This window comes from Ammospiza nelsoni, chromosome 3 (genome assembly GCF_027579445.1).
Source record: "Ammospiza nelsoni isolate bAmmNel1 chromosome 3, bAmmNel1.pri, whole genome shotgun sequence".
NCBI lineage: Eukaryota > Metazoa > Chordata > Aves > Passeriformes > Passerellidae > Ammospiza > Ammospiza nelsoni.
Genome location: NC_080635.1, coordinates 18185038 through 18197282, shown reverse-complemented (window position 1 = coordinate 18197282; position 12245 = coordinate 18185038). Strand labels below are relative to the sequence as shown.

At 40.1% G+C, this 12245-nt stretch overlaps 1 protein-coding gene across 2 annotated transcripts in view; it reads left to right on the top strand.

Moving 5' to 3' along the window:
* The window catches only part of PCSK2 (proprotein convertase subtilisin/kexin type 2), a 111306-nt gene that overhangs the window by 73899 nt on the left and 25162 nt on the right, over positions 1–12245 (top strand). For both annotated transcript variants that reach the window (XM_059467937.1, XM_059467938.1), the window contains 2 exons: positions 4781–4857; positions 10298–10386. In XM_059467937.1, the coding sequence (XP_059323920.1) occupies positions 4781–4857; positions 10298–10386 (166 nt within the window). The remainder of the gene's footprint in view (positions 1–4780; positions 4858–10297; positions 10387–12245) is intronic.

The window sequence follows — 12245 nt, the reverse complement described above, 5'->3', positions numbered from 1 at the left end:
GCCTTTTTGTTTGTTTGCTTTTAAACCTAAGAACTGAAAAACTTTCAGCTTTGCAAAGTATGTTGTTAGATAAGAAGTGGGGGACAGCCAACTTGTCTTCCTATAAACTCTGAAGCCGGATTATTAGAATTCTTACATTTTATAAGCTCAACGATTTTAACTGTTGTAAATGAAACAGTAGAAACTTGTTTGCAGTTGGTTTATCTTCTTTTGACTATAATTGCCCTAGTTTTTCCTTTGGCCTAACCCAGATGCTTGGTGATTGTTGAGGAAATTGAAGGTTTTTTCAGAAATAACTACAAAATGAAATCACTGTTGTGGTGAGCTCTTTACTTGCTCATGCTGTGGCCGAGTAGAGCCTGTACTGAATAACTGGAACTGGAATACCAGGAGCGCTTACAGGCACCTCAGATACTATTCTGGACCCGACACAACTCCCATCAATTTCAAATGATGTTCTGATTTATTATTCTGTGGCTGTTTTGAAAAGAACAGCAGAGAAGTGTGTTGCTGTCTTATTCAATATCTGGCTTGTGTTGTCTGGCTCAGTATTTTTACTTTCGTGATGTACCCATAAGAAGTGGGTAAAAGGCTGCAGTTTCTGGGGAGACATGGCAAATGTCACCAGTTGTGAATTTACTCTTTAAGATTAATATCTTTGAACAAAACCCATTACTTTGTGGATATATTCTTGGTGTTTACATGGTCTTCAAAACAGCACTGAATTTGCTGGATAGAAATATAGGACATGTACATTAGTTCATAAGAGGCAGAGGCATTTAAAAAGTTACAGAGCTTTTTTCATTTCCATTTTAAAATCCCCACAAACCAAACCAAAATAAAAGTGTGCTTCCCATGGCAGAGAGGAGAGGGCTTATTGTACAATGGCTGACTTAGCAGCAGTGTCTCTGGTTTTTTGTTAATGATCTTTTAGCCTTGCAGCATCTCTCCTAGGTTAAATATGTTGTCTCCTCTTTCACCTTTTGGTGAGCATATTCCATTTATTTAAGCCTGTGTGTACAAAACTGAATTTCGTTTTGCCACCACATGATCTTCAGACTTACTTTAATACAGTTTCCCTGAGATGTTTTATGTTGTAATTGGACTTCATGGCTTTGCTTTTTCTTTGGATCAGTAAAGAAATCAAACAAAAAAAAAGGTATCTTGCTGCCTCAGATCTAGTACAGGACTTTAATGTCATTAATAGAATCAGCCTGTGACCAGTGGGATGTGGCTTTGTCTCCTGCACTAGCATGTGAGCATAGGCATATTTCTTGACTTACAGAGAAAAAGGAAAGTGTATGTGAATTATGCTGCAGAAGCTTTTGAAGTAAGACAAAAATTTATGGGCTTACTACATTATTCAAGGTACATAATTTTATTACAGTGCTGAACAACTCATGGGACAACTGATTTATTGTTAGTGTCATATTATGCATTATGAATTTTTTGCACAGATGATTTTACTGTATGTGTTTGAAAAGGTACAAGACAATTCTTTGGGAAATTTTAGTCTAAGGTTATTTTTAAGGAAAGCAGAATTTTATATAGAGGCAAAAGTAATCTATTTCTGTCATGGTATACAAGCCATTACTTAATAAATTATTGAAAGGGTCTCATCCTTAGATCTGATACTCTTCTGTTAGTATTTTGTTTGGTGTAGAGGCTAGAAAGCAAAAACAGAGATATTCCTTCAAGAGCAATACCATTCCTCTCTGTAATAGCATTTTTATTATATAATAGATAATATTTATATGTAGTTGTGTATAGATAGTGACTGATAAACATCAAATCACTCTGCAGCAATGAACTGATTTTGATTGAACATGAGGGATTAGATTCACCTCATTGTAACACCCAGTGCCATTGACTGGTCTAAGGCCAGACCAGTGCTTGAGGTTGGAGGCTCAAGTTCTCCCCAAGGCTGGAAACCAGGGAACTACCTTAGATATTGAAAATCAAGTGGTAAACACTTCAAGTCTAAGAGAAGGAACTGCCAGTAGACTAGTTTGGCAAGAAAACAGGGCACTGAATCACCAGAGTGGAAAAGTAAAGTCTTCCCATTTCAGCATGCTATTGTGGATCCTCATCTGCACTGGTTTTGATTGCAACCTCACAGATTCCTATGCTAATTAATTCTCCATGTTAGCAATAAACTCCTTCTTGCTGCCCACTGGGGACTCCAGCCTATGGAGGACAACGGCAAAACACAGATTTTAATATTCACTTCGCAAAACACAAAATGAAATATTTAAACTGTCCACTCAAGCAGTTCCCTTTGTGGTACAATTCTAAAATTGTTTAATTTCTTAGTTTTGCTTAAAAATAATTAACAAAAGCTGAGGCTTAGGTATTTGTGGATTTAATCTTTAAATTAGGAACTTGAAGCAGTCCATTTGTATTTCTCTCTGCTGTTTCATTATCCATTTCACTGCTTCCATAGTGTGTGAAATACTCCTTCACAATGCTGAAACTCACTGTCTTTCCTCAAAGACCCTAATGAAGATAAATTGCTCAGTTAGCAGTTGTTTTCTTTCCAAGACTTCTTAATTTTGCCCTTTGTTGATGGTTCTCCCTCCATTAGTTATCTTTTTCCTGTGAGTGCTGTGATCCAAAATGAAGCAAATGAGAGCTCAATGATCTGGCTAAACAACTTGGTTGATGGCCTGCCTAAAGGTATCTTTCCATAAGCTGCCTTACCTGGGGTCTGCAGTAGGGCTGCAGTTTGCTGTAGGGTGTCTGAATCGTTCAGGCTGGAATCCCTTTGTCTGTTACTGCTATGAACATGAGTGATACACCAGCACAGCTACAAGGGCTTTTCAGCCTTAATTTATGCACAGGGGAATTCTAGAGTCAAGAGTGGTTGCTACAAGGTGCTTGCATATTTGATGATGTCCTGAAAAGTCAACCTTACCAGACCCCCTTTGAGCTTAGAGTATGCAAGTGGGAGTGCATTTCTACTAAATGGGAAAATAAAACACAGTTGACACATGACTGAGTGTAGATGTTCATTTGTACAATATTTTTAGAGCGGAAGCAGAAGTTCTGAGTGAATATGAAGTTGGCAGTATGTCTGTGTGATATCTATGACAGTGAATTTTGTAATTCATTAAATGTTCTGTGGAAAAGTACTTGTTTTCTGATGTTTTTAAATCTCCCCCTCAGTAATGTAAATTTCTTAAATTATGAGAAGTAGTAAAAAATAACTGCTTGTCCATCTTCTCAGTACTAGTCATGAATTATAGACAAATGTCAAATTCCCCTTTTTTCCCTGGCTGAAAAGTGATGTTCTGTTTACTCTTAGCTCATGCAAACCTCTGCCATTGAAAGTGCTGTATAAGCAGTTGGGGTAATTAAAATAAGCAAATTACCCAGACACTTGGGCACAAAGACTTAGAAGCACTGAGAATTTGCAGCTATAGCTGACATGACTGGAAGGCATCTTCAGCCCAAAAATCAGGGCCTTAGCGTGGAGATATGGACAGATCTGTAAGGATCTCAAGAAGAAATTAATCTCTGAGCTGGAAGACAGCATTAAGTCATTTGAGAGCCACTCTGAAAATCTCTGTTCCATTCAAATGCTGCAAAATATTTACTGTCTGTGCTGTATATAAGCAACCAGGCTTTGAAGTGACCACCCAAAAAATGCCACTGTACAATAACTTGAAAGACAGTTTTGCCCTCTAAGTATCAGAGGCAATGTTATCCTCATTTCATCCTGGAACAAGTTTTTGGGAGTTTAAGGGTTTGAATCCAAAACTTGGGCACTACCAATGGGCTGTCTATTCCTGTATATCAGGAACTGAAATTCAGATGAAAGGGAATGTTTTTAGGAGCAAAGCTATTCATGCAAAAATCTCAAATTATCTTCAATAGCATGCTCAGCCAAATTTTAAATGGAATACAAGTACACATTAATTGAGAATTAACATAATTCAGTTTCTTGAGTATGATGATTATTAAAACATAAACTCAGTGAACATACACTTGAGAGGAAACTGCTAAATATTTTTAAAAGCCTAATTTTCAGACACCCGTTATTTTTTCATTAAGAGAGAAAAAAGGAGATGGCACTTCACTTTCTGAAACTTTCTATTTGCTTCATATGAAAAAGTTGCTGAGTGTCTTTAACTGCTGATAGGACAAGTCAGGAATAAATTAGATTTATATAGAAAGCAGACACATGGGATGACATTTTGAGAAGTGCCTGAAAGCCACATTTGTGAAGCTGTTCAGACAAAGGAATGAGAAAATATGCAAAGAGATTTTCGGGTATATGTGCTGGCCATTAATGCAGTTTTCACAGTTGAATTTTGAGAGATGTACATTCTTAGGCATTGAAATGCTTTTAGAAATCTTACTGTTGTAGTGTCACAAAGGAGGTTTTCAAGAATACTTCTTTTCTGGAAGACCCAGGTGTCTTGTCACTTCCACCACCATTTGGAAAATGGGATTTAACCTTTGCTTTGCCACAGCAAGTAGTTTAATACCTGAATACTCATGTAAGTGTTGATGTTGATGCCCAGTAGTAACCTGATCTCTCACACCATCTCACAATTGACCATGCTTGTCTACAGGAGGCTTTGCATGCCAGAAAGCATTGTTCCCTAGGCTTGCTGGTGTGGAAAATGGGAAATGCCACAGCACTGTAGGGACTGGTTTCTGTCCAGATACATCTCCCAGAATGAAGTTTGCTATTGATTCTCAGCTTTTCATTCAATTTGTGTTTCACTTCATGTCTGTTCTTCTGCTGATTTTCTGTGTTCCTTGTGTTTTGTAGAATGCCAAAGCCAGCTATGACTTCAGCAGCAATGATCCCTACCCCTATCCCCGCTATACAGATGACTGGTTTAACAGGTAAATGGATTGTGGGCAGCCTGCTCTTCACTTTGGATTGTGTAAGAAATTCTGCATTTTTGTGAAATGTCTGTTTTCTGCTGAATTCAATTATCACAGAACAGACACTGCAGTCTCACTGCTGCTTGAAAATTAGAGGTTATTTACAATGTCATTTTTTTAGGTTTATAGTTTATAAATTATGTTGCTGCTCCAGAAAAGTATATTTTTAGATTGTTCTATAAGTGATGGCTAAATAACTTTTTGTTGAAAACTTTTTAAAGATTTCAGGGCTCAGACTGAGTGCTTATCAAAAAATATTTCAGGCCTATTTGATGTGGTTTTCATCTCTGACTTAGGGTGACTGGATGGTCTCCTAGTTTTGGATGGGGGTTTTTGTTTTTATTTCTAAAGAAATCAATTGTATATTTTCAGAGTGACACAACAAAGAAGCAGCTGTGCTTCTACCTCAGGTATGGGCCTCCTGGAATGGATTAAAAAGAGTTAGGAGTTGTGATATCCTTCTTTGTAGTCCTGCAATTTTTCAGCCAAAGCAAGATCTCAATGAGACTTCTGCTTCATTTTGTGAAAGGACCTCTGACACTTTCAAAGCAGTATGAATCCAGTTAGTGGATGGAAAGTCACAGAAAGACTAGGGCTCTAATTTGTGAAGGTCTGCTGACTTTCTTGCTTTATCTATGTGAAGGATCTTTTTAGCAGAAAGATACCACTTAGCTCTGGAGAGGAAGAAAATTAAAATTAGCTTTAGTGTGTAATGGTAGCTTTTGTTGTTTTCAGTGTGGAACTTCATAAAATTGCGTATGTTCTGCCAAGTCCCATTAACACTGATTCTGCTGCTATCAAGTATTTTATAGTGGGGCCCATTTTGCTGTCCTCACCTGTTTGGCAAAGTAAACTCTCCCTGGAGGGAGAGTTATATGCCAAAGTCTCTTTGAATAGACCTCAAACATTCCAGATGTGGCAGGGGTTATTGTTTCTGGTCCCAGGTGCCCCTGACTAACTTCAAGCGCTTCAGTGAAGCATTGAGGGTGAGCAGCACTATTGTTTGTGATCCAGTCTGTGATAATTGAGAACAACATGATTCAGGTTGTCATAGAACTGCATCAGTTTCCTCTGTTTCTTGGGTGAATGGAGAGTTCAGGTCAGCAATAGGAGGGGGAAAACCACAGAGATATCCTTTACTGTTCTTTCTTTTCAGAAAAAAATAAAATTGATACTTAGGAAGTATAACATTGTTTGTCAATAAACGTTAGTCATACTGGGATGCTCCATCCCTGGAAGTGTTCAGGACCAGGCTGGATGTGGCCCTGAGCAGCCTTATCTCATGGGTGGCATCCCTGCCCATAGCAGGGAGATTGGAGCTAAATGATCTTTAAGGTCCCTTCCAACCCAAACCTCTCTATGATACGATGAACCTTCAGATTTCTTTAGCAAGACAGGGAATTTTCTGTCTTGCAAGGTAAATCATGGGAGCAACACATTCAGTGGAGCATCCCTTTCCTGCCTTCATAGTATAAGAAAGGATTTAAGATGCAAGATTCTTAGTTTTCTGCAGGTTAAGATGCAAACAAACATACCATATCCAGCTGTGCAGGAGTAGCTGTGACTGTTTTCTCTGTGTATTTCTTTGCTATTCTGTTAATTGAGCTGACATACTCCTCTATAAGCTCTTGCCATGGTTTCTGACTCCTGATTTAGTGTCACTGGTAGGTAACAGCTGTCTGCCTCTGACAGTCTGTCCCTATGTGTAGCTACACTGGTGCATCTGCATAGGCCATGATTACATGGAATATCTATTGGGAGAAACCTGAAATAAAGGCTCCATTTTTCACAGCCAGTGATGTGATCCGATCGAATTTTATGCATGCAAAAGTATCAGACTCGAAATAGGATAAAGAACATATTCCATAAAAAATACATTTCTATGTGAGCAATTCAAGTGTTTTGTGGAACAAGAAGCAGAAGAGTGATCACTAAGGGGCTTTTGTGAGCTGCCAGCTGCATGTGGAATGTGTTCATTAGACTTCAAGAATAAATAGGAGAGGTTTTTGCATGGAGTATTCCATTATTCACAGCTGCTCTGCTGGTAAGCACAAATTCCCCTTCCATTTGGGGCCTTGCAAGACTGCTGGAATCACTTTGGCCTTTCCATCTAACAGCCACTGGCCTATGAAACCATGCAGGGTGGTTTTTGGAAGGGAAGGATGGTGCCTCAGGCAGGAAATTGCTATCAGGCATTTCAGCTGCTGCTGTGGGCAGAGGCCCAATAGATGGCTTGGCAGCCAAGGGGTTTATTCTCATGTTTGCTGTATTCACTGTTTGACTGTGTTCAGATCCACAGCTTGGGGACCCAGCAGGAGAGTGTATGCTTGGTTCAATGTGGAACAGAGTTGTGCTTGAGCCTGAGGAGCAGTGGGAGCAGTGCAGGAACTTGAATCAAGCCCTGTTCCCAAAATGAGAGGTAGCCCCACAGAACTCAGTGTTTTCTAAGAACCACTTTGGGAACTGACTGATTTTGATCACCCTCTCCTTCTGAACCACATTCAGTACCTTGGCATGTACCACATTTTGCAGTGAAGCGGTAGCCATAGGAATTAGCGGCCTCATACTACTGTCTGACTTCATGTTGTGAGCATGCAGAAGGCATAACTTGGGCTTTCCAACTCAGAGCAATGAGATTACAAATTTCTGCCCTGATCCAAATTACCAGTAATTATCTCTGCTCCTATGGCCTTTGTATTCTCTATATTCTCTCACTCAGCCAATGAGTTAGCAGGGAAAAATTCATTTGCTATTTTGGAAACCTATATTCTTCAGATGTCAGAATCTTTTGCTAACTGTGGATCCAAACCAAAGTAGGAGAATGCTTTCCCTTCTGTAAATAATGCTTAGAGGCTGACAACATCATGTGAGTAAAAAGGGGATTGCATTTGCCCCACAAAGTGTCCATCTGAGCTCTGCATGTTTAATTGCTGCCCAATGCAAGCAGCTAAACTAGTCAAGAAAGGCAGATGGTCCCAGCTATTGAGACTGCAGCTCTGCATAGCCCTCCCCTGCAAACAGCTGAAGATAGGATGGATGGGTCCTGTCCTTTGCTGTCTGCAGAAGCATTTCAAAGCAGATGACAAGGTACCTCAATAAAAATCTGTGCCACCTCTGACACTTTCAAAAAGACATCAGTAAGGAGGCACGCATAGGACCATAGGCAATGGATTTTAAAACAGAATTATTTTCAAACACAAAGGAGAGTGAAATTTTTGTAGCTAATATGGAGGTATTTTTTAAAATACAGTATGCAAAACTGTTTTTCAACTAAATCCACTTTTCCCCTTACTTTTTCTATGCATGTTCACATAAAATATGTTCACTTACATAAAGTTTATGCAAGACTTGCTCTACTTGCGAATATATGGTTTACCTTTGAAGTAGCTTGTTCACAGATGAAAATATTTTGTGTTTTATTCCCCTATGTTAAATATTGAAATAGAGAAGAGGTGAACACTGTAGAGAAAGGATGTGATTTGTTCTTCTGACATGAGTCACTTCATAGAAACCACAAAGGTTTATCAATGATACATGAACAGCAAATAGGTCTGAGTTGGAAAAGTCTGCTATTTGCCATTAATAATTCAACCAAATGCATTTCCATGAACTCGTGATTTTTTTTTCTCTCTAGTCAGCAGCACAATATTGAAACTCTGAGCTGCTGGAATAGGCCTGTCTACAGTCTCCATTATGTGGGCCACTGCTCTGGAGAGGATCTTCTGGTAAAACCTTTTTGTCAGGAAGGTCCTAATACAGTTTTTCTCACTGTAATCTGGCAACATCAGTGATGTTTTGCACCCCAGCATTAGTCAAACCAATTTTTAACAAAGCTATTTATTCTTCTCTGTGCCTTGTAGTTGGCCCATAGATGACTAGATAATGAATGCCTAGCATTGCTAGCACCTACCAATGAATGTTGTGCTTCTGTCACACTTCCTTGAGCAAGATCATGAGGGAAAATCTTGTTGTTTGATTGTTGATAGAAATTTCTGTAGCAGCTGAATAACAAATCTGTATTTCTGTCTTCTCTGCCCCCTTTGTAAAAGGAAGCATATGAAATCTTCTGTCATCTCTCTTTATGGAACTGCCTCTAAAAATATATTCTCCTAAGTAGAGCAGGAAAAAGTATGTCTCGCTTCTTATCTTTTTACTAATGTTACACTATCTTTGCCAGACACCCATAAAGGGAAAGAGAGGGAAAAAAGATGATTGAAACAGTTTTGCTGCCTCCCAGGACAGTCCGTCTATACTCAGTATAAGTATAACCTTTATAATACAGCATTTTGAATTGCATGAATCCTTAGTATGCTGTAGAATCAGTGCCAGTTTCAATGCTCAGAGTGGATTCATGTGAGCAGTAGGATGGAGTCATATATTGATTCAACATCTTAGACTAAAAAAAAACCCTGACAGCAGCACAGGTTTCAGTAATTTCCCTGCTGCTATGCTTTTTTTTAAAAACTAGGTTATGTTGTCTGCATTTCTTTTCTTTTGAGTTTAATTTCTAGGATGAATTAGGAGAAAGGAAAACGCAATTTCCCTTCCTGCAGGTGCCCCTGCCAGTGGTGCCAGTAAATGCCACTACAGCTAAAGAGTCTCTATTAAGAGCTGTAAAGCACTTCATAGACACCAGGTATTATTGCAATACCATGTGTCAGCCCAAACCTGGACCTCTGTATCAGAGCAGACTTTTCCCACTTGAGCAGAAAGCAATTGCTCTGTGAGCTGGAGCACCTTGTCAGCTCTTTTGGGAATCAGGCACTGGATGAGGGATGCATGTGCCTTAGGTCCCACAGCTTTGTGCCTGGCCAGCCATGTGCAGCTCTGCTGCTGAGGAGTGCAGTGACCATTGTGGCTCACTTCTCCTACTCCAGCTTGGTATTGCACCCACCTCTTCCTGTAGCATTTCTTTTGTGGGCAGGGATATGCTCTTTGTACATGTTCAGACAGCAAAAAGGCAGACAGACTGTTCCATAAGGTTCAAAGTAATGGGTGTCACGGTGTCAAGATGCAAAAATAAAGGAACTAATATTGATTTTTGTATTTATGGTGTTCTGTCAGGGGCTGTTTCTACTAAGATTTGTTAATGAGGCAGAACCTGTCTCACAAGCTAAAATGAAAAGGCCTGTATAACTTTACAGTTAAATGCAGTGTCGAGATACATGTTAACCTCAGAGCAAGCCTCACTCATTCTGTGGAGGGGAAACTGGATATTGCCTGCTTCAGCAAGGAATGAACATGTGCCAGTATTCAGCACTCAACAGTTTTGCATTGAATGGTTTTCCTCTGCAGCACTGGGAGCTGACTGAGGCAAAACAAGCTCACAGTGATCCAGCTCAGCTCAGCACATGCATTAGCTGGGGTTCATCTGGTCTCTCTGCCTTCCTTTTCACAGCCACGGGACAAGGTGTGCAGGAGAGGTGTCTGCTGCTGCCAACAACAACATCTGCGGTGTGGGAGTTGCGTACAATTCCAAAGTGGCAGGTATGGTAGCAATCCAGGGTGTAAATAGCCCACTGTGCTTCAGGCAGAGCTCCTCCTGCAGAGACAGAGGGTGTTGCTCACGAAAGGGCTGCAGATTGGTGCTGGACCATGTATTTATTACTTTTCACAGTAGCTGGAGAGAGAAATTTCTCCCTGGCTTTGCCTTTTCAATCAAGGGCCTTATAAATAAAGGCTTTTTAATAACAGTGCTAAAGAGCAGCTCTGCTCCTTCATATACCAGCTCCTGTTTGTATGCTGATTTTCAGTGCTTCTTCCCTGCATACCTATAGAATTGTTTGTGCCGAATCTCATTTTGCAGGAGGTAAAGTATCAATTTCTGCTGCACTTAAAAACCATTTGAAAAGGCCAATCTTATGCTGCTCTTACTCTTGAGGCTCTCACAGGGCAGGACCTGCAGAGCTGTATATCTCTGTGGTTGTAGTTTTCCTCTGTTTTAACAGTGATGCAAAGTGATAGAAGCAGATGCGGAGAATGAAAAAGGTGCACTCAGCATCCACGCCTTGGGTATTTTTACTTCTAACAAGTTCTTCTCTGCACATATATACTGAATACAGTGCTTGGAGTGAGTTAGGCTCTCCACACCATGTGTCAGTTTAGTTGAATCTGAAGAAATCCTGTTTTTCCCACTCTTAAGACAGTTCCATGATGAGAACTGATGTACAGCAGGCAGAGATAGATGCTTGTGAATTTCACTTTACTTTCCCTAATCCACACCAGAGCATCACCCATTGCTTCTCGGTGATGGTCCACAGTGTGTGTACATGGACAGTGCTGCTCTGCTTGGCCAGTTCCTGTTTCACTGTAGTGTCAGGAGAATCTGAGGAAGGCCACATTTCACCTGTCACCTACATGACTGAAAGCTGAATCTCCACCAGAGAAGAGCACCAAGCAATGTTTGCTAAGCTCTTACTCAAGAAATATCAGTGAGAGTTAGTAACTGGCTGGGCAGGTCTAATAAATATCTCCTTTCTTCAGGAAGGGTAACATCTCCTTCAGGGATGGGACATTCCACAAAATTTACATTCTTTCAAGAGTTACTCTTGGAGGAATCTGAATTGAGACATGGGATTTTGTCTGGACCATGTCTGTATTATTCATATAACTCTACAACTGCAAGCTGGTTGCTTAAAAATCAAGAGGTTTGACAATATTTCTGGTGACCAACAGCCAACAGATAATCTTCTGTGTTTGTCCACTTTGCATTAAAATCCCCTCAAGTTTTTGGAAGTGCCAGCCAGCCTTCCCTGCCTGAGGACAATATGCATTGGCAACACCACTGTGTGGTCCATGGCACTGGAAGTCCATGAAAGCTGAGGGTCTGCTTCTGTCATGGTTTGGAGTCATGTTTGAAGAATGAATGGGTAGTTGATTGCAGATCTGCATTTTATAAGTATGGGAAGCAATTTCTCACCAATTGAGTTTGACTTCATGTTAGCTTGAGTTAGCCCATCAAGAACATCTGGCTTTGGTCTGATTTCTATTTGAAATTTATACCACCTTTTTTCCAGCCTTATATTTGAAACACAATGGTTTTTTATTGAATATAGTAAAGTCACTGTCTTCTAAATCAGGATCCTTATTGCCATTCACACTGCTTGGCACTGATTTCTGCCCAGTCTCTGTCCTAAACCATTGGGAAAAGCTGAACTTCAACTTGGGGATATAAATAACGCTTGGAATGAATCCCTGGTTACTCAGGTCTCATCCAGAGACCAAGTGACAGGTTGGCTGTCACTGGAATTGTCCTATGTGTGAGGTATGATGGGTGTAAGGGCTTGCACTGCTGTCTGTTGCACTCCGGCTCACTTAGAGTCAACACTTTAAGGTTTTATGAAATT